At 47.3% G+C, this 27,985-nt stretch overlaps 5 protein-coding genes and 1 long non-coding RNA gene across 7 annotated transcripts in view; 5 read left to right on the forward strand and 1 right to left on the reverse strand.

The window, feature by feature from the left end:
* LOC147161172 (uncharacterized) overlaps positions 1 to 22,653 on the reverse strand; it is a 31,608-nt gene extending 8,955 nt beyond the window's left edge. Inside the window, exons 1-8 of the mRNA XM_086057903.1 lie at positions 22,426 to 22,653; positions 20,290 to 20,506; positions 15,441 to 15,564; positions 14,197 to 14,441; positions 10,151 to 10,468; positions 8,924 to 9,872; positions 8,595 to 8,829; positions 1,223 to 2,596 (exon numbers count right to left, since the gene is read on the reverse strand). Of these exons, the coding sequence (XP_085914029.1) occupies positions 2,290 to 2,596; positions 8,595 to 8,818 (531 nt within the window). The 5' untranslated portion in view covers positions 8,819 to 8,829; positions 8,924 to 9,872; positions 10,151 to 10,468; ... (2 more) ...; positions 20,290 to 20,506; positions 22,426 to 22,653 and the 3' untranslated portion in view covers positions 1,223 to 2,289. The remainder of the gene's footprint in view (positions 1 to 1,222; positions 2,597 to 8,594; positions 8,830 to 8,923; positions 9,873 to 10,150; positions 10,469 to 14,196; positions 14,442 to 15,440; positions 15,565 to 20,289; positions 20,507 to 22,425) is intronic.
* On the forward strand, positions 3,183 to 5,020 carry LOC147161173 (uncharacterized). Its single transcript, XM_086099158.1, has 6 exons — positions 3,183 to 3,245; positions 3,731 to 4,087; positions 4,187 to 4,222; positions 4,329 to 4,595; positions 4,679 to 4,711; positions 4,803 to 5,020. The coding sequence occupies exons 1-4, from the start codon at positions 3,183 to 3,185 to the stop codon at positions 4,383 to 4,385; spliced, it is 513 nt and encodes a 170-aa protein (XP_085955284.1). The 3' UTR covers positions 4,386 to 4,595; positions 4,679 to 4,711; positions 4,803 to 5,020.
* Positions 7,117 to 7,469, forward strand: LOC147161174 (uncharacterized). The gene is made up of 3 exons (XR_015090407.1): positions 7,117 to 7,142; positions 7,232 to 7,354; positions 7,427 to 7,469. It is a non-coding gene; the product is annotated as an uncharacterized LOC147161174 (long non-coding RNA).
* On the forward strand, positions 8,076 to 14,935 carry LOC147161175 (uncharacterized). The gene is made up of 24 exons (XM_086057897.1): positions 8,076 to 8,141; positions 8,223 to 8,246; positions 8,352 to 8,378; positions 8,462 to 8,506; positions 8,601 to 8,795; positions 8,888 to 9,271; positions 9,372 to 9,404; positions 9,483 to 9,536; positions 9,615 to 9,881; positions 9,978 to 10,016; positions 10,093 to 10,146; positions 10,224 to 10,463; positions 10,582 to 10,620; positions 10,704 to 10,757; positions 10,832 to 11,128; positions 11,216 to 11,248; positions 11,324 to 11,593; positions 11,670 to 12,239; positions 12,326 to 12,601; positions 12,745 to 12,807; positions 12,981 to 13,031; positions 13,428 to 13,451; positions 13,691 to 13,756; positions 14,076 to 14,935. The coding sequence occupies exons 12-24, from the start codon at positions 10,418 to 10,420 to the stop codon at positions 14,120 to 14,122; spliced, it is 1,836 nt and encodes a 611-aa protein (XP_085914023.1). The 5' UTR covers positions 8,076 to 8,141; positions 8,223 to 8,246; positions 8,352 to 8,378; positions 8,462 to 8,506; positions 8,601 to 8,795; positions 8,888 to 9,271; positions 9,372 to 9,404; positions 9,483 to 9,536; positions 9,615 to 9,881; positions 9,978 to 10,016; positions 10,093 to 10,146; positions 10,224 to 10,417; the 3' UTR covers positions 14,123 to 14,935.
* LOC147161176 (LIM domain kinase 1-like) lies at positions 15,483 to 22,341 on the forward strand. Of its 2 annotated transcripts, none has more exons than XM_086057899.1 (15): positions 15,483 to 15,824; positions 17,249 to 17,387; positions 17,946 to 18,055; positions 18,182 to 18,292; positions 18,369 to 18,474; positions 18,558 to 18,805; positions 18,880 to 19,054; positions 19,154 to 19,240; positions 19,308 to 19,439; positions 20,006 to 20,065; positions 20,142 to 20,207; positions 20,317 to 20,500; positions 20,592 to 20,647; positions 21,068 to 21,225; positions 21,288 to 22,341. In XM_086057899.1, the coding sequence occupies exons 1-15, from the start codon at positions 15,781 to 15,783 to the stop codon at positions 21,763 to 21,765; spliced, it is 2,154 nt and encodes a 717-aa protein (XP_085914025.1). In that variant the 5' UTR covers positions 15,483 to 15,780; the 3' UTR covers positions 21,766 to 22,341. The 2 variants fall into 2 exon arrangements, with proteins under 2 accessions (XP_085914025.1, XP_085914024.1); XM_086057898.1 differs by having other exon boundaries at positions 15,484 to 15,824; positions 18,125 to 18,292.
* On the forward strand, positions 22,485 to 27,870 carry LOC147161177 (septin-5-like). The gene is made up of 13 exons (XM_086057902.1): positions 22,485 to 22,608; positions 22,974 to 22,996; positions 23,640 to 23,888; positions 24,145 to 24,241; positions 24,363 to 24,449; positions 25,177 to 25,300; positions 25,382 to 25,516; positions 26,386 to 26,503; positions 26,625 to 26,726; positions 26,801 to 26,897; positions 27,110 to 27,272; positions 27,343 to 27,445; positions 27,666 to 27,870. Exons 1-13 carry the CDS (start codon positions 22,563 to 22,565, stop codon positions 27,726 to 27,728), a joined length of 1,407 nt encoding a protein of 468 aa, XP_085914028.1. The 5' UTR covers positions 22,485 to 22,562; the 3' UTR covers positions 27,729 to 27,870.
* Positions 27,871 to 27,985: the final 115 nt, after the last annotated feature.

A 27,985-nucleotide genomic window follows, 5' to 3' on the forward strand; every position in this document is an offset into this window, starting at 1 on the left:
CAGACGGATTGCGTTTCTCAGAAGAAAATATTTGCAAACATCTGATTCGACCTTTTTGCCGTTTTTCTGATAAACGTAACGGAACATCATCAATTTATGTTTCTGAATGTTCTCCTGTTTTTCAATAACAGGATTGAAATTTAAAAAAAAATGCTTTGTTTTGATGAGATTCATTGATTACTCCCAAAAATAATCAAAATTATAATTAATTGTTGCCTTCCTCTAAATATTTATTCACGTATGCGTTGATGCTTAATATTGGCTTTTGGAGGTCTTTTTTGTATTGATGCATTTAGTTAGAAATAAATATGCGGATCGTCGGTGCGAGGCAAAACCCTCACAGCGTCAAAAGCATTTTTTTTGCTGTTTGTTGGGACTTCAACATTGCAAATAGAAAACCATTTGGATAATTTTAGATGTGCCAGTGGCTGACGAACGTGTACTTCTGTCAGGGATGTTTGACGTCAATCAGGAAAGCAGATTCTCTCACATTTCACATCGCATTATTCAATTCGCGACTGCCTGTAGTAGATTGCTGGCACGCCAGGTGGACTTCTTCGGCAAGTCGACGTAAGACAGATTTTAGGGTCTGGCAGAGTCCTCGTGGGCTTTGGGGAAGGGGAGGGGGAGGGGGGGGGGGTCTGGGGCCAGGGGGTCCACATTTAAATGCAACAATACATGACGTTACAACAAGGCTCGTCATTCACATGCTTTGGGAATCCCTGCAGGCCGACATTTTTTTTTTTCTTTTACAGTTGTACTTTTCCTTTTATAGCAAACTTTCTATTTATGGACCTCGGCTTTTATCCAACACAACACAGCAATCTCAATTAACAGCAGAGGGGAAAACATGTGTTCTGGATGAGGGCGAGGGTCTTTCTGCACTTAGACCACTTGAGCTCATCGCACGCACACGCGCGCATGCACACACGCACGCACGCGCGCGCGCGCACACACACACACACACACGCACGCACACACACACACACACACACACACACACGCCCCCCCCCCACACACACACAGAATCCTCCCCGATTACAAATTGCTATTTCCCAATGAAATGTGATTAAGGACCGATGACTCATACATTCTAAATATTAGAGTTGATCAGAAACAAAATCATTTCCAGACAAATAGTTCTTGATCCTGACTTGAAGCACTAAATTCCTAAGTCTTCTGATTTGACTTGACTGGACTCTGTGTTCAGGTGTGATCTTACCAGCTGGTGCTGGAGGAGCAGCTGCAACTGGTACGGGTGCTGGGACTGGGTTTAGTGCAGGTGGAGGTACTGGATTTAGACCTGGTGGAACTGGAACTGGAACTGGACTCAGTCCTGGTGCTGGAGGCTTTGGTCAAGGAGGTGCAGGAGGTTGGTGCTGTTGGTCTTATTTAAAAAGAGAAAGAATAAACCTTGTCTTCACATTCACTCTTGTGTTCTAAAACTGTATCACTCAGGTAGCTTTGTCGGTCAAGGACCAGGAGGATTCCAGCCTGGCATCTACGGCACAGGCAGTGGCGGAGTGGGAGGCGGACCTGGAGGTTTTGGGGCTGGTATGACAAATTCCACCAAAATGATGATTCCCATTTCATGTGGTGCAATTTTCTAAGAATACGTTTCTAAAATTTCACACCGCTTCCTACAGGTGTGAAGCCTCCTAAAACAGGTAAGGCTCCTGCTTGCAAGCAGTATTCTAGAACTGCAAGTTCGGTATGTATTCAGTGATATTTCAAATTTGACTGAAGGTGGTGCCTATGGAGGCCAAGGAGGAGTGAGTGGAGGCTTTGGACAAGGACAAGCAACCGGGGGTGGAGGTCTGGGTCAAGGTGGACTTGGATTAGGAGGTCCTGGAGGTTATGGAGCTGGGCTCGGGGGACCCTCTGCTGCTGGTTTGGGTCCAGGAGGTCAAGGGAGTGTGGGCGGAGCACTTGGATCACAAGGTGCCGGTCAAGCAACTGGAACAGGCCTCGTACCTGGAGGTTCGTGCAGATCTCGTCATCAGATGGAAGCAATGTTCAAATGTTGAATGGAAACTAAATCAAGTTTGCTTTTGACTCAGGTGGCTTTGGAGGTGGTTACGGCCAAGCAGGCAGTAGCCAGTACCCAGGACTTGGTGGAACTGGACCCAAACCTCCTAAATCAGGTACCTGACCAGCAATGTATGTTCACTGCTTTAAAAAAGGAATATAACTCTGATTGTGGTAACAGGTTACAGCCCAGGGGGAACGGGATTCGGACCTGGTAGTGCAGGGGTTGGACCAGGAGGTGCTGGGTATGTGCCTGGGGGTTCAAGATTTGGACCTGGAGGCACTGGGGTTGGGCCTGGAGGTACCGGATTTGGGCCTGGGAGTGCAGGGATTGGGCCTGGCGGTGCTGGATTTGGACCTGGCGGTGCTGGATTTGGACCTGGCGGTGCTGGATTTGGACCTGGAGGTACCGGATTTGGGCCTGGGAGTGCAGGGGTTGGGCCTGGCGGTGCTGGATTTGGACCTGGCGGTGCTGGATTTGGACCTGGCGGTGCTGGATTTGGACCTGGAGGTACCGGATTTGGGCCAGGGAGTGCAGGGGTTGGACCTGGAGGTGCAGGGGTTGGGCCTGGTGGGAAGAGCGGTAGCAAAGCATCAAAACACCTTCCAGGTAAATTCCTTTCAAAGACAACCTCTTACTTCAAAAATCTAAGACACAGGTTCAATTTATATCTGGAAGATTTTTTTGGTGGGGTTCCTAAAATCGGTCTATGCTCTCATACAGGTGTAGGGGTTCCTGGACTGTATCAAGGTGGATTTGTACCAACTCAAGGTATCTTAAAAGACACACATAACAGATTTTAATCAACCAAACCATTGAGACTCAAGCAATCCCGCAAACAAAATAACTGTGTTTCTTATTTCCCTTGGCTAGATTTTTCAAGCCGAGGTGTTGTCCCTGGTGTGGCAACTGGAACTGGACTTGGCCCGCAGACAGGTGTGAACTCGGACTTGAAATATGTCATTGCTCAATGGGGTATTCCTTCACAAATTTAAGTGTTGCCTCCTTCCTTGCAGAAGGCGGGGTAAACAGCCAAGGTGCAGTCAGTAAGAGAAACCAGCTGTTAAAACGGCAAACACAAATCTAACCATGACATTATCCACTTATAAAGTTTCCTAGCACAACTAAGTCAATAATCGATTTCTCTTCTAAGATGGCCGAGGACAGCAGCTGCCAGGAGTTTTTCGTGGGTACCCGCTCATATCACCCAAGTCAGGTAACTAAAGTCTGAATTATAATTCAATTAGGGAATAGTTACTTCATGACAGACAGACCTAGAATGCGTTTTTACTTTAACAGGAACAGGGAAGTCGAAAAGTCCAGCCAAAGCAGCAGCCAAGTATGGTAAGGGGCAGGGCACTTTGGGGCGGCATGGCTCAAGTGGTAGAGTGGTCGTCCCCCATCCGGGAGGTTGTGGGGTCGATCCTCAACCCTGGTGACCACGTCGAAGTGTCCTTGAGCAAGACAATGAACCCCGATTTGCTCCCAGTGAACCTGGGGGCTCCCTGCATGGCAGCAGTCGACCACTGTCGTGTGAATGGGTGAATGTGAGGCATTGTAAAGCGCTTTGGGCACTATATGGTTTAGTTAAAGCGCTGTATAAAAAACAGTCCATTTACCATACATTTTTTGGTTTCATGCCATAACTTTGAAAACATTCTAAATATGAAATGCTTGAGCTAGCCCTGTTGTGTCCACCAGGTGGAGCTGGAGCAGGTGTCTTTGGTCAAGGTGGTGTTGGACTACCAGGAGGAGGCGCTGGTCTCCCTGGATTTGGAGGTGGACCAGGAGCTGTTCCTGGATATGGCGGTGGAGCTGGAGCTGTTCCTGGATATGGCGGTGGAGCTGGAACAGCAGGCGGACCTGGAGCTGTTCCTGGATATGGCGGTGGAGCTGGAGCTGTTCCTGGATATGGCGGTGGAGCTGGAACAGCAGGCGGACCTGGAGCTGTTCCTGGATATGGCGGTGGACCTGGAGCTGTTCCTGGATATGGCGGTGGAGCTGGAACAGCAGGCGGACCTGGAGCTGTTCCTGGATATGGCGGTGGAGCTGGAACAGGTACCAGGATTTAAGTGTGTTTTTTCAGTGTTTTCGAAAGCAAAGCATGCATCATAAATGAAGAAATGTCCATCAATCTATCAATGCTTTGTGCCCTAGGTTATGGTCCTGGCTCAGCCAAAGCACTCAAATATGGTGAGACATTTTCACTCTAAAGGTGACATCCTGTCAATTTAACAACCTTAAAAAACCCAAGACTTAGACCACTGAAGACACGCTCCCAAAAATACTTTATGTCCAGGTCAGCTGGGTGGTGTCGGCACTGGTGCGACTGGAGGCCTTGGTGGACCAGGAGTAGGGGCTGGTGTTGGCACAGGTGGCCCTGGATATGGTCCAGGTGGCGGTGGCACTGGTACCAATGGTCCTGGATATGGCCCAAGTGCAGCTGAAACTGGGTTAGGTGGTGCTGGTCGTGGACCTGTTGGAGGAGGTTATGGGCCAGGTAGCACTGGCACTGGACCAGGAAGAGCTGGACCAGTACTGGGCGGAATGGGAACAGGATCTGGGGGTAATTATGACTCAAAAGGTCTGTTTCAGTAACTCAAGCTGTAGTCTAACCTTTGTTCAACTTGCATTGTCTTCATATTTCAGGATACGATGCCAATGCCAAAGCCCGTAAATATGGTAAGAAAAGTCAGGTGATTCAAAACATGTAAATAGCTGCATATTTATTGTTTGGCTGTATTTAGTACAACAACAAAATATCCCCTGATAGGCATGTTCAGTGGAGCACTGGGGAGTCAAGGAATAAATACTGGAGGCGTTGGACCAGGTGGTGCTGGCATAGGCTACGGACCAGGAGGAGTCAGGCCTGGTGGTGTTGGTACAGGGTTTGGACAGGGAGGAATTGGGCCTAGTGGTACTGCTACAGGGTTTGGCCCAGGAGGAAATGGACCTGCTGGTGCAGGTAAAAGCTATGGACCAGGAGGATTTATCGGACCTGGTAGCGCTGGTGCAGGTTTTGGACCCGGAAGAGGAATTGTGCCTGGTGGTGCGGGTACTGCCTATAGACCAGGGGCAGGAGTCGGGCCAGGAGGTGCTGGCACTGGATTTGGACCAGGGGCAGGAGTTGGGCCTGGAGGAGCTGGCACTGGCTTTGGACCAGGGGGAGGAGTTGGGCCTGGTGGTGCGGGTACTGCCTATAGACCAGGGGCAGGAGTCGGGCCAGGAGGTGCTGGCACTGGATTTGGACCAAGGGCAGGAGTTGGGCCTGGAGGAGCTGGCACTGGCTTTGGACCAGGGGGAGGAGTTGGGCCTGGAGGAGCTGGCACTGGCTTTGGACCAGGGGGAGGAGTTGGGCCTGGAGGAGCTGGCACTGGCTATAGACCAGGGGCAGGAGTCGGGCCAGGAGGTGCTGGCACTGGCTTTGGACCAGGGGGAGGAGTTGGGCCTGGAGGAACTGGATATGGACCAGGAGGTAAGTTAAATGATGAGGATGGACATTTTTATTTATTTAAGTAATGGCCAATGACTAATGTGGCAGTCTATTGATGGGTCTTGATTTTTCAGGTTATGCTGGTGCTAAAGCCCGTAAATATGGTAAGAGGAAACACACCTTTCAATACTTGATCATTTTAGGTCTTTAAGTAAACTTGTCATCTCATGTATGAATTTCCTGGTGGTGCTATGGGTGAAGGAGGACTTGGCGTTGGAAGTGGACCAAGTTCTGGCCTTGGAGCAGGAGGGTTCCAAGGACAAGGTGCTGGACAAGTAGCTGGAGGAACCGGTGCAGGACTAGGGGCAAGTGGACTCCCTGGTTCTGGTGTTGGAACTGGCGGAGGACCTGGAGGTTTTGGAACGGGTGGTGCCGGAGGTATAGGTTTCTGTTTATCTTGAAGCAGACAAATAGTTATATTCTATTCTATTCTATTCTATTCTATAAGAAGCTGTAAAATATTGTCCAATTCTTCATATCTAATCACTAGTGGTGTTGCCTTTCCTCAAAGATGATTATGACTATTAATACCATCATGAACATTCATCTTCCAAACTCTTCTGGTCGTGTCAAGTCTCTCAAATATACTGACTTCAATTTTGACAAACAAAATAAGTATTTTTATTTTATATTTGCTGTAATATTAAATGATCTCTATTGACACGCTCAATTAAAAGTGTGCTTCAACTCGTCAGGTCTTCCTGGTGCTGGTGGAGTTGCTGGGTCAGGTGTAGATACAAGACAAAGGGGAGCACAAGGGACTGGCGGAACCGGATACGGACTTGGTGGAACACGTTTTGGACCGGGAGGAGGCTACGGAGCAGGGACAGGGACTGGATATGGACCAGGTTCACATTATGGAGAATAATATGAAAATCCCCCCAAAAAATTTAACTATGACTGAACTAAATAACATGTTATTCACAGGATATGGAGTTGGCTCGAAAGCTGAAAAATATGGTACAAATATTATGTTGCTTCATTTAAATAAACATCCTAATAGATTATATTGTCTGTGCTCTAGTCCACATGAATGATCTGTGTGATCGGTGCAGGTCAAGGTGGAGCTGGACAAGGTGGAGTCGGTGGTGGGGTACTCGGAGCCGGACAAGGTGGAGTCGGTGGTGGGGTACTCGGAGGCGGAGCCGGACAAGGTGGAGTCGGTGGTGGGGTACTCGGAGGCGGAGCCGGACAAGGTGGAGTCGGTGGTGGGGTACTTGGAGGCGGAGCCGGACAAGGTGGAGTCGGTGGTGGGGTATTCGGAGGCGGAGCAGGACAAGGTGGAGTCGGTGGTGGGGTACTCGGAGGCGGAGCCGGACAAGGTGGAGTCGGTGGTGGGGTACTCGGAGGCGGAGCCGGACAAGGTGACTTTTGTTTATAGGTCATTTTTGTCATTGTTCATTATTTCTTGTACCTTGTGGAGGCTCACCCTAATCCTGTTTTTTAACGATACATTTCACAACCTCTAGTATCAAAAGCAAGACAGCAACCTAGACTTACATTTTTACCTGCCACGATGAAAGCAAAAGATAATCTTGATAATCTTGTTGTTTATGAAGGGATCTTGTTGATTTGTCCTGTCAGGTTATGGTACAGCTGGATCCAAGGCAGACAAATACGGTATGAAATTGTGTGTTTTAAGTATAATATCATTGAAAGAAAGACACATTTAGTGGTAAATTAAGTGCAATCATTTTGTTATCCTGTAGCTCTACCTGGCGGAGTGTCACCAGGACCAGGACGTGGCACTGGTGCTCTGGTCAATGGCACTGGAGTGTACGAGAATGGAGCCAGCACTGGTGGTGCTGCTCGCACAACAACTGGACCCGGCGGTAAGGTTTTTGTCTGTGTAAAAATATTATTTCAATGAGGTCCATCAGTAATCCAAACATGTGCTGGGTCAGGACGAGGCACTCTACGAGGAACATTGGCTCCACTAGCTGAAGGCACGTACACAACATAATTATCAGCTTTAGTGATTCTCCTACTAACTTCTTTGTGCAACTGTGACATGTTGGTTGTTATTGATCCAGGTGGGACTCGCACTGACATGGGCAAGGACGGAAAAGACTATGATGGAGGTACGTATCCAAAAAATATGAACAGAAAAGGAGAAACTAAGCTTAAGTGAACTCTAAATCATAAGTTCATTCAAATTCACAACACTTGTTCTGGTTTTTCAGCAATCATGTAATCATCAAGTTGTTATCAACCAACAATTTCAATTGTAACAAACTGTCCTATTTCAGGTGAGGGTGGTCCGGGCGGTGCAATAGAAGGGTCTGGCATTGCTGCAGGAGAAGGTGTGTTTAAATGCAACTTGTTTTTGTAGAGATACAACATTGCACTGTAAGGTCTGAAGAGCCACGGCCTTCAAATGCGAATCAAGGGGGGCATGCTAATGTTTAAACACAGAACATCATTTCAAAGAACGGTTTTTAGTCATTAAAAGCTGTTTCACATGTGAAACGTTCCATTCTGTTGGATAAAAGTGTGCACATGAACACACCCCTATTGCAACAGGGGTCAGCGGGGGGGTCGGTGGGAGACCATTTGGTGCAGGAGCTGATGGAGATGGCCTAAAAGGAACAGGAATTCCCATCTTTGGAGGAAGACCAAGTAATTCTAACTCATTTCAAATAATTCTTCAAATAATATTATCTGTTGTTTAGTTACATTGTTTTTTTTTTTCTGAAATAGGTCTTGGTGGGACCCCTCTTCCAGGTCAGAGTTGACTTTTTAGATTGTACATCTTTTGAAAAGATCACACGAAGGCCAAAGTCTGCATGAAACTTCATGATTTGTACTTCCTATCTTTTCTCACTGCAGGTGGGGGAGGAGCTGTCCAACCCACTGGTATGACCTTAGAGATTCCACTTTACATACAATTATACATCTCAAACATAAGAAACCCCATCTGCCATGTCTAATATTTGAAGGTGCAACTGGGGTCTTACCTGGAGCCAAACCTCTCAAACCACCAGGTGACTCACTGGCACTTTTGAACACGACCATGTTAGACCTTTTAATTGCATTCATTAACTAAAGGTCTGCTGGTCTTCTGTGTCTTACCTAAAGGAGTTCCGAGAGGTGATACCCCTGGTGAAGGAGAGGGAGAAGCACGTCCAGATGGAGGGATTGATGGACGACGAAGGACAGGAGGAAGACAGACCGGAATAGAAGGATCTCCAACCAGTGCAGGACCAATAAGAGAAACTGGAACTGGATTTGGACCAGCACTGACAGTAGGGGCAACACCAAAACCATCCAAAGGTTCCTCCTATGCCTTTTCTCATATACACGGTATCTTTATAGAAACACAGGAACATTTACAAACAATTAAACTGATTTGGCCCTCAATACAGCATACAATCCAGATGGGACCAAAGTTGGAGCGTTACCTGGTGGAGTAGGAGGTGGCACCGGGGTAGTTGGAGGCAACCCAGGAGGAATTGGGACCGGATCGGGTGTTGTTGGAGGAGGTCCAGGATTTGGGATCGGATCTGGTGTAGTTGGAGGAGGTCCTGGAGGTGTTGGGACTGGACTTGGTGGAATTGGAGGAGGTCCTGGAGGTGTTGGGACTGGACTTGGTGTTGTTGGAGGAGGTCCAGGATTTGGGATCGGATCTGGTGTAGTTAGAGGAGGTCCTGGAGGTGTTGGGACTGGATTTGGTGGAATTGGAGGAGGTCAAGGAGGAGGAGGGGCCGGCACTGGTGGAGTAAGAACAGGTCTCACAAAACCTGGAAAAAGTAAGATGGTTAAAAAACTGCTTCTTAATCTATTTGAATTGTACACTATTAAAACTAAATTGTACAACTGTTTCTACATTACACTCATCATCCATTGTAGGTTATGGTGCTGGTGGAGCTTTACCAGGTGGAGGTATACCAATTACATTTTATTATCAGATTAAAGCGACAAACCTCTAAAAGTGTAGTCTAACCCTTTCCTCTCTCTCAGATCTACGTTTCCCGAATGGAGCTGGGGTAGGACATGGAGGAAAACCAGGCAAAAGTACTTCCCTTCAAGATCTGTTTTTTGCCATGTGAAACAATGTCATTTAATAATGAATGTTTTTGTTTTCCCGATTAGCATACGGGAATTTTGGAGCACAAAACCAAGTTGGGGTTGGGCCTGGTGCCTATGCTGGTCCCGGGGGTGTTGGTGCTGGTCCAGGAGGAGTTGGGACAGGGACCGGTGTAGTTGGAGGTGGACAAAGAGGATTCGGGACTGGACTTGGTGGAATTGGAGGGGGTCCAGGTGTAGTTGGGGGTGGAACTGGTGCATTTGGAGGAGGTTCAGTAGGAGGCGGGACCGTGCCTGGTGGCGTGGCAACAGGTCTCACAAAACCTGGAAAAAGTGAGCTCCTTAAAAACTTCATAAAATGTGTGAGAAGTACAAAATGAAGCCCAACTTATAAATAGATGTATTCATTTCACATGTCATCAATCATAGGTTATGGTGCGGGTGGACCTGGAGTTATACCAGGTGGAGGTATGCCAATTACGTTTTACCGGCAGATTAAAACAGACAGTAGAAATGTGCAGTCTAACTCTTTCCTCCCTCCCAGGTCTACAATTCCCAAATGGAGCTGGTGCAGGACAAGGAGGAAAACCAGGCAAAGGTACCTTCTTTGAGGATCTTCTGGCTTCCTTGCTAAAAAAAAATTCCCATCAAAGGAAGTATTTTTATTCCTATCAGCATACGGGAACTTCGGTCCAGGAGGACAAGGCAGGGGTGGGCCTGGTGGCTATGGAGGTCCCGGAGGTGTTGGCGCTGGTCCAGGAGGAGTTGGGGCAGGAACAGGTGTAATTGGAGGAGGTCCAGGACGATTTGGGACTGGTCCTGGTGCTGTTGGTGGAATTCCAGGAGTTGCCGGAACGGGTCCTGGAGCCATGGTGCCTGGCGGAGTGGGATCAGGTTTCGCAAAACCAGGAAAAGGTGAGCTGCTTCAAAACAAATGAACACAATAAAATCTGGTCAAAGAAATGTGTAAAAAGTACACAATAAAACTAAGTGCTGAAATAAATTTCTACATTTCACTCGTCGTATATCATAGGTTATGGTGCTGGTGGAGCAGGAGTTTTACCAGGTGGAGGTACGCAATTACATTTTACTTGCAGATAAAGATGACATAAAAAAAAAAAGGTGCAATCTATCTAACGCTTTGCTCAATCTTAGGTCTACGCTTTCCAAATGGTGCGGGTTTAGGACAAGGACCAAAACCAGGCAAAAGTACTGTACTTTTCTTTGACAACTGTCATGCTTCAGCACGGTACAATTTCATCAAAGTTTTGTCTTTATATCAGCATATGGGACGTTTGGAGCAGGAGGCCAAGGCGGGCTTGGACCTGCTGGCTATGGTGGTCCTGGAGGTGTTGGTGCAGGTCGCGGAGGCTATGGTACTGGGCCCGGAGGTTATGGTACTGGGCTTGGCAGTTATGGTGGTGGACCTGGAACCTATGGTGCCAAGACAGGAGGTAGAGGTGTGGGGGGTAATCTCGGTGGAACTGGAACCCTTGGACTTGGAGCTGCTGCAGCGGGTCCTGGAGGTTTAGGAGGAGGACTAGGTTATGGTGGTGGTGCCGGTGGACTGGGGGGATATGGTATTAAGATAAAATTTCTGAAAACAAATTTATTTAAAAGTCTGTGAAAGTAAATGTTATATTAATATGGTATGTTCCCTTATTCAGGTTCAAGGTACGGTGCTGGAAAACCATCAAAAAGTATGTTGACATTCACAAAACACCCAGTCCAGCCTTCACATCAAGAACACTAACCGAAACATTGTTCATTTGTAGGCTATGGGGCAGGAGCTGGTGGTAACAGAGTTGGGCCTGGAAGTTATGGAACTGGAGCAGTTGGAGCTGGTCCCAGTTCAGCAGGTTTCGGACCAGGTGGCATTGGGCCTGGAGCCTACGGGCCTGGCACTGCAGGCGCTGGAGCAAGATTGGGTGGTATTGGAACTGGGGCAGGTGGCTATGGGCCAGGTGGTGGTGCCACAGGGCCTGGCAGCTATGGGACTGGTGGAACAGGCCAAGGACTGGACATGAGGAAGCCCCCCAAATCCGGTAGGATGACTACATATTTTTCTGACATAAAAAATTTACATTTAAGGCATTTTAGGTTTTTCTCTCTGTATGACAGGCTATGGTTCATCCTCACTTGGAGGAGCTGGCTATGGCACTGGTGGCTTTGGACCAGGCGGTGCTGGCACAGGTACAGGTGGATTTGGACCAGCTGGTAGCTTCAGACCCAATGGTGCTGGCATAGGAACAGGTGGTTATGGACCCAATGGTGCCGGCACGGCAACTGGTGGCTTAGCACCTGGAGGTGGTTTCAGACCAAGTGGTGCCGGCACAGGAGGCTACATACCAGGCAATGTTGGCATGGGAACAGGTGGCTTTGGACCTGGTGGTGGCTTCAGACAAGGTGGTGCAGGCACTGGTACAGCTGGATTCGTACCAGGCAGTGCTGCCAAGGGCACAGGAGGCTTCACACCAGGTGCTGCTAGCATGGGAACTGGGGGATATGGACTGGGAGGTGCTGGAACAGGTAGCTTCGGGGCAGGTGGTGCAGGCACAGCAACAGGTCGTTTTGGACCTGGTGTTGCTGGTGGAGGAGCAGGTGGCTTTGGTCAAGGTGGTATTGGCCCAGGATTAGGTGGTTTTGGACAAGGTGGCCAACAATTTGGAAAAAGAAAACCCCTGACACCAGGTAAGACCACACATTGCATCACATTGTGGACACACAGAACAATATGCTAATATTTAATCCTGAATTGCATGCATGTTTTCCAACAGGAGGTGCTGTTTCTAATGGAGCTGGAGCTGGACCTGGCGGCTATGGCGCAGGGGGGTATGGCGCAGGGGGATATGGCCCTGGCGGAACTGGGCTGGGCTCTTTTGGCTATGGGCCTAGGGGTGCTGGAATTGGAGGCTATGGTCCAGGAGCAGCTGGAAGTGGACCAGCGGTAGGAGGCCCTGCTGGATATGGACCTGGTGGTCAAGCACTTGGAGCAAGCAAACCTGCAAAATCAGGTTACGGATCATCTCTAGGAGGAGCAGGATATGGACCAGGTAAAAGTTGATGTATATTCAACAATATAATGAAGCTTTAACTCCAAAGAAATTGAACTTTTGGCCTGGTCCTGACCACAATTGCTGCTGAACTGCTGATTTTATTGATCCACTGAGTCCAGCTAAAATCCGTCTGTGCTTAGCAGGCGGAGCTGTGGGGGGTCCAACAAGTGCAGGAATCGGGGGATTCAATGGAGGGAGTCAAGGTAAGACTCATAAAAGCCAATTTTTAATTAAAAGATCCAAATATATGCAATTTAAGATGCTTACTCTGGGAGTCTGTGGATGAAAGTTACAAATCAAAGCTGTGACGGTTAAAAAAAAAAAAAGATTTTGAGATTTGCCATATCAGAAGTTAAACATGAGTGTGTTTGTACAGCAGGCGGTGTGATGAACGGCTTTGGTGGAGCAGCTACTGGAGGCTATCCCGGTAAAAAAAAAAAAAAAAAAACTTGACTTGTTTGAACTTGTCTTGAGTGTTCGTTTTTATTTTGGGATTCATTTTGAAAGAGCACGCAAAGGCGTGGCACACCTCTAAATGATCCTTACACAAACAAATGGACTTCTTGGTCGCTGAAAACATTTACCTAGATCCAAAAAGATACTTTTATTTCATATACAGTTTACCCAATCGATCCCGTTTTGATTATTATGTGATGATATGATCTACAGTAAATAGCACAATCATGAATAAAATGCAGTATTAATTGGGCACTTGAATTCTTGTACCTGCAACATTTCATTGTTGCATTGCTGAGAAAATGTAATGAAACGTTTGTTAGCAACAGCTTGACCTTGTCCCTTCCTATTTTTTTTTTTCCTGCAGGATATGCGGGAGCAGCACAAAAATGTAAGATATCCCACCCACGTCCTGTGGAACGAATTGAGACGCAGCTCCTAATCAATGACTCTTATCAGTCAATCAATCAAGTGCATTTTTATCAGAACAATTGTATGCTTCCAACTTCCCTTCCCGTGCACAAAGTGACATCATTAAGAAAGCTCGATTGAAATTTGAAATCCAAACCTTGGCTTGAAACCCCAAATTTGAATGAGTGTTGACTTCGGGGATTTTGGCGTGTGTTGCAGCGAGCGCGCAGAAGGCGGCCAAGTACGCCGCCATGCAGAACCTGCTGGGAGCGAGAGCCTACAGAGGTAACCCTCACACATCCGTCGCACCAGTGTTTCTTAAAGCAACTAATGATTATGTTGTAGCAATAAAACCAACATTTAGCCATTCTCGGCCGATCTAAAACTCTTGATATGATTGTGACATCTCACATAAAGAAGATCCGTTTCCGATGTTGAATTTTACATGTGGGGCAAAAGCCATCTGGCCAAAATATTTCTGGCTTGGCGACACAAAAGTTGACTGCTTGTGCATAACATAAAATGAGCGGCATGTGTTTTGCACCATAGGTTAGCATTTAGCTAAATCCATGGGCCAATTTGTGTGTGTATGTTATTTTTGTAGGCGGCGCTGGCTGTCAGGGTAAATACTGCAGCCAGAGGAGGAAGTGAGAGCTACAAACAGGATGTGACCTCATTGCAACAACAGCGGTGCTACTTTGATCCCAGACCGAACACGTCCCTACCTTCCGTTGGCGCTTTGGCACATCCGGCACATGTCAGCGGCTCGCCGCCGCCGCCGCCGTCAGGATTCCCTCGACCCAAACAAAAAATTAATTTAGCCAAGAACACTTTTTTTCTCTTTGTAACACGTACACGGAAGTGTACACTGCTGATGTTGCTGTGAACCTCCGCCAAGGAAAGGTCTCCCACCGGCTGGCCTTGGAAGGAGGTCATCACGTGCAAAAGAGCCAGCCGACCTTTGACACTGCTGACATAAGGAGCAACAGACACCAAATGTGAGCTGACAATATGACACAAATGTGGTCATATTCCATACATACAACATGCAGTCAAAAAAAAGAGAGTATCTATTTTGCACACAACACACTGTGGGGTCATCATCTTCCATACAAAGACACCCGAGGAGCCTCCTTTTTACAGCGCGCGTGCATGCGTGCGTGTTTTCAGTCTACTGTGCCTTAATGTTTGTGTGAATTAGTCCTAAGTTATAGTGACAAAGAACAGAATAAAGTCCGCTTGTTATCTATTTAGTCAAGTGTTACAAATAATTGAAATGTAATTTTGTGTTACGCTCCGGAACGTTTGCTGAATGTTGTCCAATTTGTTTCGAAATTTGGAACCAAATATGTCAACGGATCCCATCTTGCATCTTCTTGCAAGTCACGACATCATGTAACTTTTGTTTTTGTTTTGTTGCCTCGGCAACTGTTTGATGTTCAGTAGGAGCAAAATGGTGCACTTTTGTATGCGGCGCTTTTCAATTAAAGTATCGACTCATCAACAGACTGTAGCATGAAGCTTATTTGATTCTTTTTTTACATGTCAACTACAACACACACACGTTGCACACACACACACACACACACACACACACACACACACACACACAGTAGAGCCACTGCTCCTCCACATTGAGAAGAGCTCGATGAGGTGGCTTGGGCATGGCAAACTGGAGAGACTGCGTCCGGGTGGCGTGGGAATGTCTCGATCTGGATGAAGTCTCTTGGGAGAGGGAAGTCTGGGTTCTCTGCTAAAACTGATAAGCAGAAATAAATGGACGATGGATGGATGGTTTTACACCTGTACTACTAACAGGTTTCTGCAGAGAGTTTGGACAAATTTGACAAAAACTTTTTTTTTTTTTTTTTTAATCCTATGATGAATCTGTGCTGTTGTGTGCAATGAATAGAACTCTTGGCTGGAGGCTAAGTGGCACAAAAAACACACAACTTGCATGCACACGCACAGAAATACCGACGGTTGGTCGCATGTGACTTCCTGAAAGAAAGCACCAGATGAGACTTGACTTTTTGCAAGTGGATCCTGAGCAGGACGTAACAGGACCAGGAAGGTGGAGTCTAGGTTCTATACTGGGACGAGAACCATCTGGTGTCAGTGGGTCACTTTTTCTTTCTCCCACTCACATTAAGCAGGAAGTTAGCACACACACACACACACACACAGGAAAGCAACCTGCCCGAGCTCACACAAGATGTTTCCACGCGAAGGGATCCAGTGGCTTCGTCTTCCTCTGTCGTTTCTTCGGCCAACTTTAAGAGGGTAAGCTTTGATGCGACGCCACTAGGATGTCTCGGCGGGACCAGAAATTTCGACGGGGGATGAAAGGACGGTAAGAGACGGTTTTGTCGTTTTGTCAGATGAGGCGCGCACACGTACAACTTAGACTGGAGCAACAATGCAAACAAGTTGCAACACACACACACACACACACACACACTTCCTTCCTGGATAGAGAAAGTCAACAGCAACAACATTTCTACTTTTTGACTTTGAGCTTTTAGAAGACGTTTTTTGACAAATACTGTTGATGATGAGTTGATGCGATTTTCTCTATGCGCTCACTGATGGTCAAAGTTTTTCATCACATTGTGTCTGCAATTTGTATTCTTCATCTCACAAGATCATTGATGAGGCCAACATCGATGAGGCCAACATGGCAAGAGAATCCAGTAGCGCGCCTTGTCTGAGCGAATGGCGTGAATGAACTGAAATACATCCACAGAAAAGAATGTTAGGAAAAAGCATGCTAAATTTGAAAAAAAAAAAAATATTGGTCAAGCATATATAGGGAGGCTTGAAAATGGTGAAAACTGAAGATGTTCTCTCGGCTTTGAAAGGGATTTGGGTCTGTCCGCGGTAGGCAACCTGATGGTACGATGAAACCGGAGAAAATCCCGGTGGTGCGTTTGACCCGGTGATCGTGCCAGCGTGGCCTTTGCGGCTGAGGCGGGAAAGGAAACGAGGTGGAGTCCTACAGGAAGTGGCAGCCCACCGCGTTTGTGCTGCTTTGTAGATTAGCCACCACAACGATTTAGTGTGAACACGTGAACTTCTTCTATACCCTTAAGTTGAAGTAGAACACCTTCACCTGGGTGCCATTTTGACCAATTCTACGGTGTTGAAAATGGCTTTCTCTCTTTGACGACGCAATGTTAATGGATGAACAAACATAGTTCTGGGGTCTCTTGAAAAGTGATGATTTTGGAGGTATGAGGATTCTGCCCGACAGCAGTGTTTATAGCACTTATTGGGGTCATGGAAGACTTTGGGGCGAGAACCATTGGGTACACAACCTGGACTGGCCGCCAGTCAATCTCAGGGCAAATACAAACAACAGACCTTTCACCAGTCAATGTCGGTGCACATGTGGACAATTGACATGACTCATCAAAAGACAATTTGAAGTCTTCCATGAAGCTAACTTGTTTTTTTTAGAATAGGGGCATTGTTGGCATACCCTGAGAGGTCACCCAACTTGAAGAGAACATACCACCCCAGTCCGCACGGGAAGGCCAGAGACATGTTTCAAACGGCAAATCTTACAACCTTAAGGCAGACGGGCAAACCACTAGGACACTGTGTTGCATTTTTAGTAAACATGAAAAGCCGTTTAGAGCCATCAACCAACGTACCATAAAACATGCAAACTGCCCAAAAATAAAAAATGCACCCGAAACTGTCAAGACTTTTTGGATTTGACGTTCTTTCTCACGGGGCGGAGCTTTTGAACATCTGATGCCCTGTGGCGCACAGGTGCCGAGAATGCGGTTGCATCCTGTCTCACTGGTACTACGAGCGGGATGGACAGCTGTACTGCAAGAGGCACTACTGGCAGCGCTACGGCGAGAACTGCCACGGCTGCACCGAGACGCTCCAACCAGGACTCGTCATGGTGAGCTCAACCATGTCCATTTATATTTAGCGACCATTGTAACATAAAGCTGACTCACTATCAAGTGAGAAGCCACAGCTGATGTCGGCGTATCAACAAAACCCAGCCTGAAGCAAACTTGCAGCAAATCGGCGTGACTTCCTGTGGTTGACTGAAAAAAGCTTCTTTGTCTTGTGACGTCGTGAAACCGTGTCCGATGAAAAGCTCCTGACATTGCAGCGCTGCATACTAGCCTGGATGCAGAAATTGTCACGAGGGGTGTTTCACTGTGGTGGGGTGGGGTGGGGTGGGGTGGGGTGGGGCAGCAGGAACACAAGGGAGAAGTCAAGGGGAATCTCCAAATTGTATCCATTTTGCAAAAAAGGCAAACAAGAGGTACGGGACAGAAGCATCAGAAACCAACCCAAAAAACAAAAGAATGTCTAAAACCCGACAACAAAACTGAGCTACTTGTAGAACCAAATAGATAGATAGAAAATTGATGGATTGATCGAGGACTGGGGCAACACGTCAACGTCACATTGAAAGAGTAAGCAAACGCACTCCATGCACCGGCAGGTCGCTGGAGAGCAGAAGTACCACCCCGAATGCTTCACATGTATGAAGTGCCAGATATTAATTGGAGATGGAGACTGCTACACACTTGTGGAACATTCCAAACTCTTCTGGTAAGTCTCAAATTTCCATCTTCGCCGTCTTTTTTGAGTTCCTTCGGTGTGTTGACGTTTGCCTGGCAGCGGTCAGTGTTTCGGTCAGGGTGCGGCATCGTCACCCTCATTACTACCTGTCACGAGCCCCCACACAGTGGCGCTGGTGTCACTTCCTCCGCAGACAGACGGCCATCGAGGTCTGAAGGTGGCCGCTGGACTCAGCCAAGAAAGCGGTCCTCTGGTTACCGTGACAGCGTGAGTCCAATTTTTGGCAGAAATCCTCAACTTCAGTCTTTTACTTCCTATCCAATCCTTCCTCATCCTCCTTCAGGTTAGACTCGGACGTCCTTGGTCAGGACCTACTGTCTTCAGTCCACATTGGAGACAACGTCCTGGAAGTCAACGGCATTCCGGTCCACAGTGTTTGCCCCAACGAGGTTCCTGATGGCGAAATGAACCATCCGCGAGCGATAAATCCGACAAAGTGAAGCCAATCTAAAGTCAACCTTGCTTTCTTTAGGTAGCTCATGTCATCCAGGACACAAGCAGACCACTGCAGCTAACCGTTGAACACAACCCACGGTCCAAGACCTCCACCAATATCCACGAAGATCTCAATTGCGTCTGTGAAAAAGTGCCTTTGACACACACGCTTCCAAACCTGGAGGAGGAGCCTGGATCAGGGGTGGAGACGCTGGAACTGACCAGAATGAGTCTCTCCTCGCATCAGCATCGAGGAAACATGGGAATGCGATCCCGAAACATCCTGTAACGTTAGCTCCCAACTGTCTTTGAATTAGCAAAGCTATCTTGTTTGGCTAACTTAGGTTTCCCTCTTTCAGGCGAAGCTGCAGCATCGAAAAGTCTCCTTTGTCACTCTTATCCCAAAAGAAAGACATGGTGCGCTCCGAGTCTCTGCGTGCCGACCCCGGGGATCGAACCCATCGCATCTTCAGGCCTTCGGACCTCATCCACGGAGAAGTGCTAGGGAGGGGTTTCTTCGGACAGGCTGTCAAGGTAGAGGAGTAGCCTTAGTCCCCGCAGCAACGGTCATTCAAAAAAAAAAGTACATTTGGGGAATGAAATGTACACCGCGATCTTCATGTCATTGTCAAGGTGACACATCAGGAGACAGGAGAGGTGATGGTGATGAAAGAGTTGATACGTTTTGATGAGGAGACGCACAAGACTTTCCTGAAGGAGGTACGTGTCCCCAAGAAGCTACTTGTTCTTCAGTGGCTGTACATTGATCTTGTGTCTGTCCCTTCAGGTTAAGGTGATGCGCTGTCTGGATCATCCCAATGTCCTCAAGTTCATTGGACTGTTTTACAAGGACAAGCGCATACACTTTGTGTCCGAGTACATCCGGGGAGGAACGCTCAGAGAAAGCATCGTTAAAATGGTACAGCACATTTTCTCACTCTTACACGATTCATCTTGGAACGAACAAGCCTAACGGAAGAATGGATGCTGCAATGAATTATGTTCTCGCAGATTTACTCACCGTTTCCTTGTTGAATATGAACAGCGAGATGAGTTTTGTGCATTTGTATCTGGTAAAGATGTTCGCGCTCCCACTCCCCCCCCCCCCCCTCCCTAAAACGAGACGGAAGACAAGATTTTCATCCGTTGCCTTGATTGGTCAAAACAAAAAGATGCCGCCATCGTCCAATCAGCTCGAAGTATTGTACAGCAAGCCCCGCCTTTCCCGAACGGGTCTGCCTAGTAAAGTACCAGATTGATCATGTGAAGAACTCCCTCAAGTGAATCACAATTATCAATCTGGCTGGCGAGGTTACTTATACAGTACAGAGTGGACCAAAGCAAAGGATGGAATGTTAGCAACGATGTTTGTTGACTTGTGTTCTCACTAAGTTTCTGCAAGAGTGACTATTTGTTGAGTTGATCTGGTGGTGGTGGCGGAAAGCATGCTAATGCTAATGTTTGATGTCCATCTGGTTGCTTTAGGACAATAACTTTTTATGGAACGTCAGAGTGAGTTACGCCAAAGACATCGCAGCTGGAATGGTGAGTCTTTACGCTCTATGAGAGGACTACGGCAAAACCATCATCTCACCTTCTTTGCCAAATCTCACCTTGTTAGGCATATTTACACTCCATGAACGTCATCCATCGTGATTTAAACTCGTACAACTGCCTGGTCAAAGAGGTAAACTCATAGTTGTAGTTTTAAATCAGAAATGTGTTTAGTATCATTTTCCCAAAATGTACAAAATGATTGGCAAACTCACACTGGTTGCTTTTTCCCCCTCGTTTAGGATCAGTCCGTTGTGGTGGCAGATTTTGGTCTGGCTCGTTTGGTGACCGGAGAGAGGAATCGCAGCAGGACTTCTCTGGATCGACCTCCGAAGGGAACATTGTCGGAGATGCGCAAGCCAGACCGCAGGAAGCGCTACACGGTGGTTGGGAACCCCTACTGGATGGCCCCGGAGATGATCCATGGTGATGCTGGAGGGTGGAACGATACATGAACAAGAATGAAACGTCTTCACATCGCTGTGGTTGACAATGTGAACACCTTTGCACTTCTCAGGAAAAAGCTACGATGAACGCGTGGACATCTTTTCCTTCGGAATCATCATTTGTGAGGTAGGCAAGCACAATTCATTCCGCAATTGCTTTAACATGCGACTTGGACACAAAAGGCTGCATTAACACTGGATGTTTTGTTGCTTCCCATAATGCTCAGTTTATGCCATAAAAAGAGACAGAAAACAAGAAGCACTTTGTGTCGTATTTAAATCAAAGTGGGAAGAGTCAGAATCGAGAAGGGTTGAAGTTTGGGCATCGGGTCTAAAGTAAAAAGTTCACAGGAAATAAAGTTAATTGAGAAGTGCAGATGATTTCATCCAAACATCAATGGTTAGCTCCTTTCATTTGAACCACGTCAAAGTCTTTTGATCCTGGCGCCTAAAATAATCGGAATTGAGAATCTTTTGGAACCAGAATCCAAACGTGTCCTAGCGTAAGCAAACAAAACGACATAGAATTTGTGTGAATATTTTTCAGATCATAGGAAGAGTGAGCGCCGACCCGGACTTCCTTCCTCGAAGTAAGGACTTTGGACTGAATGTGGCTGCTTTCATCGAGCAGCACCAGCCCTCAGAGTGCCCTTTGACCTTCCTACCGCTGGCTGCACTGTGCTGTGACATGGACGCCGATCAAAGGTAACCTCAGCACACTTTCACCGCAATACGGTGAGACTGTAATCTTGGCAAAACTGTCACAGGCCTTCCTTCTCCAAGCTGGAGGAGTGGCTGGAGAATCTGCTGATGCACTTGGACATCGGCCTGCCGCTGCGCTCCGAGATGGAGCAGATCTGCAAAACCTTCTGGCAGAACCACCAGCACCGTTCAGAACAGGAAAACCTGTCCACTTCTTCTCCACATTCTCAGACTCCCAACAAATCTCCCGACGATGGAAACAATGACAATCTTCCTCAAACTAGCGCAAACTGCACGCCTCGCAGCGATTGCGAGCACTTGAATCAAGAACTTGCGGAACAAAATGTGAACACCGGCTCGTCTGCAAACAGATTCTTGACGTCAGAGTCCGACACCTCCGAATGTCACGAACATGGACAAGCCCAAAGCCATACAGAATCCTCACAAGTCGACAGCCTGCCTGCAGGCCCGTCTAATAGGTCGAGAAGGATTTGCAGAGTTTTGTGGAACAGGACCACACAGGACAACCAATCTTTGCTATGATTGCTTCATCTTGTCAACACATAAAAGTCCACGGGCCCTGTGTTTAAATCGTGTTGTTTGGTGACCCAGTAAAAGGGTGGGAGTCAAACGTTTATGAAAATATTAGAAAAAGTATAACTTAACGACCGTGACTTTTCACAATATTTCGTTTTAGAAATTCATTGCCCCGCCTAGCTAAACAGAGATGCCTGTAAGACGGCAATATCTGCCTTGACCAATGAGAAACGCTGCACTCAGCCATCTTGTACCACAATAAAAAAAAAAAAAAAAAACATGCAAGATAGCGGACTCTTAGATGTTAATGTTACAGAGCGACAAAGAATATTGTGAGAAATGTTGCTACATGTAGCCTGCAAAGAAATCTACATGTCGGTTTTTATTTATTTATTTATTTATAATAATGTATAAAATCCAAACAACAATATGAATCTAACAGCATTATTAGAGTTGTTTGACAAAAACTACCAAACTAATCTAGCTAGCTAGCTACATAGCTAATCACTTCTTTCTCTGGTCGTTCAGGTTTGCGTTAATTCAAATAAACAACATGGAATAAATGTTTTGTGTTACATTAGGCCTTACGTTGTTAAGTGTGAGTTTATGTTGCCTTGATTTCTTTTGACTTCGTAACATTAAGTGTGCTATTAGCCGCTAAGTTACCTTAGCGGTATGCCCGCACTCACGTGAAGAAGACACGTCACACACCACGTGATGCGCGCAGCGCACGCACGCTTCGCACGCACGCTTCGCACGCACTCGACCCTGGTGCGGGTGCGAGTGTTGTTTGTGTCCACAACATGGAGCACATGTCCTCGCCGGTTCGCTTTCGCAGCAACGCCAAAGGTAGGATATTATTATCACACTTAAAAATATTTGTATACACACACATTCACCTTCTTATACTTTAGGACACGCCATTTTACCTTCTTGCCGACTAGCTGGCGCCTGCTTTTATGTTTACACGGCTACGTGCACGTATTTACAAATTGTTTATGCTCTTCTATACTATTTTTTTTTGCCTCCCTGTGACTTGACCTGCATGTTTACACGCTAATCTTATATGCATACACGATGCTGGGAAATGATACTTTTATTCCATGTCATAAGTGTTGATTCAAAGTTGCATGTATTTGTAATCAACAATACAATAACGTGTGCGCGTGTGTTCGTGTGTGTGTGTGTGTGTGCGCGCGCATGCAATCTACCAGCCGCAACTTTGTCAGAAAAGGAGGTAAGTGAGATTAACTGTTGTTTGTAACGTGTTGGAAGCGTTGTGTGCTCAATCTGTGTCCACCCCCCAATCCCGGCACAATCGAGCATTAAGAAGCGGGATTAAGCGGCAGCAAAGCTTTCTGGGTAATGAGAGATGACGGCTCAAAAAGGAGGCCAGACGTCGCCTGCTCGAGTCTGCAGCTCAGTGAGCCGACCTGACCTCGCCTTCTTTGAGACCAGTTTTGACTCCAGCGGTCGCGTCCGACCTTTTTGGAAGCTAACAAAAAATGGAACTAAAGTTATTGCTATTATTTTGTCGAATGATTGATTTGCCAACTTTGATGGTTTGTTCTGTCTGTTACATCACAGGAACAGATAGCTGAACAAAAGATACATGATTTGAGGTACATCCGTGATTGGTCGCAGCACACCAGATAGTGAAAAACAAGCTAATCACAAGTGACAAACAACACAGACAAGCAATAGACTGGTCGCCAGCCAGTTTCAGTGCACGTATCGACATACGCAGGCGTATTCCGTCCCCCATTCCGTTTGTTCATCTCCAACGAACCTAGCATGCTAACATGCTAAAGTCCTGATTTTTGAGGCAGCCCCCGTCATGTGCCCGAGTTTGCGTAACTCCGCCTCTTCCCCTGTTCCAGCTGTCCAGTCTTCGCGTGAAGGACGAGGATGGCGTCCACTTCCCCTTCGCCAGCAGGGCCCCGCCCCTGGCCTCGCAGCCCCTCCCCCCGGCCCAGCACGGGGCGGACGCGTCGCCGAGGGTCTCCGAGCAGCCTTTGCCGCTCGCCGGGAGGACGCCCGTCTCACGGCGCTCGCTGGATTCGCCGCTGAGCCCCGCTTCGCGCCCGCGTAGTCCCTGGGGATGCTTCGACCCTTACGACTCGCCGGAGGTGAGCGCACAGCCAATTAAATAAATAAATTAATTAAAAAAATTGTTCAAATTATCAAGAGGCCACTTTTTTTTAGATAAGAAACCAATTTATAAAACCTCTGTGGCTTCTTTCCTTTCCTGAAAATCGAAGCGAGCTTGTCATGATTTTGAACGTCGGGTCTGCCGTTGGTGTGAAAGCTCATTTGTTCTGTTAGCGCTCTTAGCATGAAAACGCTCGGATGTCAAATTTTGAAGGCGGAATTTTGTTTGCGCAGGATCAGGACAGAGAGTACGTCGGCTTTGCCGCGTTGCCCAATCAGGTCCATCGAAAGACGGTGAAGAAAGGCTTCGCGTTCACGCTGATGGTGGCAGGTCAGTCTCGCACACCTCCCGGATTGACGGCGCTGATTGATGATGCTGATTGATGATGCCGATTGATAATGCCGATTGATAATGCCGATTGATAATGCCGATGGCGATCCAAACTGCGCAGGAGAAAGCGGCCTGGGAAAGTCCACGCTGATCAACAGCTTGTTCCTCACCGACCTTTACAAAGACCGCAAGATTCCCAATGCCGAAGGTCAGCAGCATTGTTTCATCCTTTACATGGAAACATCGAACAAATGACGGGCCCGCGGCATTATTTGAATCACTCGTCCCCTCGCAGCCATTTTCACCGAAGCACCCCCCTTCGCTCCCGGTTGTTTGACTGGATTTTGATTGATTTTGCAAGGCCCACAGAATATTGTGTTCTATTGCTATAAGAACATGAAACCTACCAAAAGAAAGATTAGAGTCTCTTCTTTCATCATTAAAAAAAAACATATTTCTATCTGTTTCCATTTAGCAGCCATTAGCATTAAGCTAACATTCGTCATTATTCACAAATCTGTTGAAAACAGTGGGGAAAAGAGCTTTTTTCCCCGACATGGCCCTGGTTGATCTCTTATACTCTGCTGCCACCTGCTGGTTGCGTTTTGTAATAACTACCATTGCTTTAAACGGCCTCTTCAGGTCAGAGGCCGCATCAAAGCGTTCTGTATGCTCTAGCATTTATAACAAAGAACGTATAAGTACGTTTTTGGGAGTAAAGGACAACATATTAAAAAACGCATTTATACGTTTTGGGATTTGAATGAGTTGATTGATCCGTAGATTATTTTTGCCATTCATTTGATGAATCAGATTTAAAAAGCAAAACAATTTTCATCAAACGATGGAACGATGATCAAAAATAGCTGTTGATGAATTTTCCTCATCGATTGGTTGGCCACCAATTGATTTTTGCGCTAAATGTGTGTGCGCAGAGCGCATCAGTCAGACGGTGAGCATGGTGAAGCACACGGTCGGCATCGAGGAGAAAGGCGTCAAGCTGAGGCTGAGCATCATCGACACGCCGGGCTTCGGCGACGCCGTCAACAACACGCACAGGTCTCGCACGCGTCGCGTCGCGTAGCATCGCGTCGACGCGCGCGGGCTTTTTGTTTTCACGCCTTGTTTCCCGCACGCTAGCTGGAAGCACCTGGAGGACTACGTGGAGCAGCAGTTCGATCAGTTCTTCCGGGACGAGAGCGGCCTCAACCGCAGGAACATCCAAGACAACCGCGTGCACTGCTGCTTGTACTTCATCTCGCCGTATGGACACGGGTACGCGCTCGCGCACACGCACAGCAACGTTTTCTTACGCTAACACTTATTTGTAACCGTATTAAGCTTGTGTGGTCGCTGGCGCGAGGTCGCTGTCCCACTTCTGAACAAGTAGTCAAGGCACTCCTTTGTGAAAGAAGTTGGATCTATACTGTAAAAAAAAAAGGGGGAAAAAAAGAGATTTAGTTTTTTCACTCAAAAATTATATGTAACTTTTACAAGGAGAGCTTTGAGGACATTTTACCAGTTTATTTAAATAAAAATAAAAAAAGCTATCAAGGCTTGAGGAACGAACCCACAACCTTCAGGCTGGGAGACAGCCACTCTACCACCTGAGCCATGCCGCTCCTGCTGTGTGTTAGTATATTGATGATGTCAGGCGGAATCCTTCGACCTCCAAGAGTCCCGTTTTTTGTCTTATTTTGGACACACCAGTAATGCAGTATAGTGGCAAAGAGCAAGAGTGGCATGACTCAGGTGGTAGAGTGGCTGTCGGTCATGAGTTCATTCATCAACGCTTGTGTTTTTTTTTTTTTTAATAAACTGGTAAAATGAACTCAAAACTCTCCTTGTAAAATTTGCTTAGAACTTCTGAGTGAAAAAACTTTCAAGTAAATATTATTATTTTTTTTTTTTTATAGTGTATGCTATCTTAACGCTGTATTCGAGGAAAGTGGGAAGTCAGACGCACCCCACTTAGGAATCTTTTTCTAAAATCCATCAACATCGGCTGATTGGGTTTAAATTCAAAATGGCGGACGCAGTGCTTTGTAAATAGATCCACTTACAAAAATCAGCGTTTTCGCTCGTTGCGGCGGCTGAGGCGCTCGTAAGTCAACGTGCGTCTGGATTCATGCGTGTGCGTCCAGCCTGCGACCTCTGGACGTGGAATGCATGCGGGCGCTTCACGACAAGGTCAACATCGTTCCCGTGTTGGCCAAAGCCGACAGCCTGACGCAGGCCGAGGTGTGCAAGAAGAAGATCAAGGTAAGGCCCACATGCTGATGCTAATGCTAATGCTAACACACGCTCCATCAGCCAATCAGAGGTGTTGGAAGCAACTATTTGTTTTGAAACGGGGACTTGCCTGAATTTTGCGGCCTTTTAGATCCGCGAGGAGCTGCGTCGCTTCGGGATCAACGTCTACCAGTTTTCCGACTGCGACTCGGACGAGGACGACGACTTCAAGAGGCGGGACCGGCTGCTCAAGGTGAGGCGGGAGCGAGCCGGCCGCGGCTTCCCGAGGTCGTCTCGCTAACGGACGCGTCTTGTGTGCGCGCGCAGGACAGCGTCCCCTTCGCCGTCATCGGGAGCAACATCCTGGTGGAGAGTCAAGGCCGCAGGGTCAAAGGTCGCGCGTACCCCTGGGGAGTGGTTGAAGGTACCGGCTTCCTGCTTAAGCATCACCTTTGATATTCTTTTTTTTTTTTTTTTTAAACAAACACTTGTCTGTGCTGTGTCAAATCTAAAGATGGCGTCAGTTTCACTTCACAGGCCGCCTTCATGAATTGGAATGCCGCTTTGATCAAATTGAAGACATTTGAAGGCGTAATTCGATCGGACTTACCGTGTGTGTGTGTGTGTGTGTTCCAGTGGAGAGTCCGGCCCACTCGGACTTCCTGCTTTTGCGGGACATGCTGGTGAGGACGCACATGCAGGACCTGAAGGACGTGACCCGCGAAAGCCACTACGAGAACTACCGGGTGCACTGCATCCAGAACATGACGCGCATGGTCGTCCAGGACCGCAAGCGCAGGTGTTGAGACGGGCTTGGGACGGCGCAAGATCAATCGTCTGGCTTGTCTTTTCATTTCCCGTCTTTGTAGTTTGCGTGACAAGTATAGAGAAGAAAGCGCCGTGGACGTCCCACTGCCGCTCGCCGCCTTCGACACGGAAAAGGAAAGACTCATCTTTGAAAAAGACCAGGAGGTACGCCGCTCATCTCGCACTCTCACTCACTTCCAACGGCAAGGCGGCCATTTTTGTCCGCAATGACTCAGTCACTTCGTCAGTCCACTGTCAATTCTACAAAGAAAATAAACTTATTATTATTATTAAAAACACTTTTTAACGAGGCAAAAGTGAATTGCCGTTAACTGTGACGAGTGTTGGGGTCCGCTCGTTGTTGACGCTTGCTGCTGGTCTGCAGCTGAGGAGAATGCAAGAACTTCTGGAGAGGATTCAGGAGCAGATGCAGAGCAGCCGCATTTGAAAGCGCAAACTGGACCAACGTCCGCTGACCCGACAACGTGGGACAAACTGCCATCTGACTTCTGCTGGGATTCCCTTTCATCGTGTGCTTTTTCTTCGTTTTCCATCATTTTCTAATAAACTTGTCATTAGTCAGGTTTCCATCCAACTGTTTCGATTTTTTAAAGCGAATTTACTTAAAATGTGCAAAACAGACATGAGACTTAAGCCCGTTTCCGCCTGTTCTTCTTTTGCGAATATTGAGAGGGAACTCCGCCG

This window comes from Leptonotus elevatus, chromosome 16 (genome assembly GCF_054856555.1).
Source record: "Leptonotus elevatus isolate MCC_2025b chromosome 16, RoL_Lele_1.0, whole genome shotgun sequence".
Taxonomy (NCBI): domain Eukaryota; kingdom Metazoa; phylum Chordata; class Actinopteri; order Syngnathiformes; family Syngnathidae; genus Leptonotus; species Leptonotus elevatus.

Bases quoted from the DNA above. Each gene is read 5' to 3' on its own strand.
- LOC147161173 (XM_086099158.1), top strand. From the start codon at position 3,183: ATGGCCGAGGACAGCAGCTGCCAGGAGTTTTTCGTGGGTACCCGCTCA. The intron at 3,246-3,730 runs GTAACTAAAGTC...TGTGTCCACCAG, and splicing joins GCTCATATCACCCAAGTCAG to GTGGAGCTGGAGCAGGTGTC. The intron at 4,223-4,328 runs GTGAGACATTTT...CTTTATGTCCAG, and splicing joins AGCCAAAGCACTCAAATATG to GTCAGCTGGGTGGTGTCGGC.
- LOC147161175 (XM_086057897.1), top strand. From the start codon at position 10,418: ATGGTGCCTGGCGGAGTGGGATCAGGTTTCGCAAAACCAGGAAAAG. The intron at 11,129-11,215 runs GTATTAAGATAA...TCCCTTATTCAG, and splicing joins CGGTGGACTGGGGGGATATG to GTTCAAGGTACGGTGCTGGA. The intron at 11,249-11,323 runs GTATGTTGACAT...GTTCATTTGTAG, and splicing joins TGCTGGAAAACCATCAAAAA to GCTATGGGGCAGGAGCTGGT.
- LOC147161176 (XM_086057898.1), top strand. From the start codon at position 15,781: ATGTCTCGGCGGGACCAGAAATTTCGACGGGGGATGAAAGGACG. The intron at 18,806-18,879 runs GTAACGTTAGCT...TCCCTCTTTCAG, and splicing joins ATGCGATCCCGAAACATCCT to GCGAAGCTGCAGCATCGAAA. The intron at 20,208-20,316 runs GTAAACTCATAG...CCCCTCGTTTAG, and splicing joins ACAACTGCCTGGTCAAAGAG to GATCAGTCCGTTGTGGTGGC.
- LOC147161177 (XM_086057902.1), top strand. From the start codon at position 22,563: ATGGAGCACATGTCCTCGCCGGTTCGCTTTCGCAGCAACGCCAAAG. The intron at 24,242-24,362 runs GTCAGTCTCGCA...CAAACTGCGCAG, and splicing joins GTTCACGCTGATGGTGGCAG to GAGAAAGCGGCCTGGGAAAG. The intron at 26,727-26,800 runs GTGAGGCGGGAG...GTGCGCGCGCAG, and splicing joins GGCGGGACCGGCTGCTCAAG to GACAGCGTCCCCTTCGCCGT.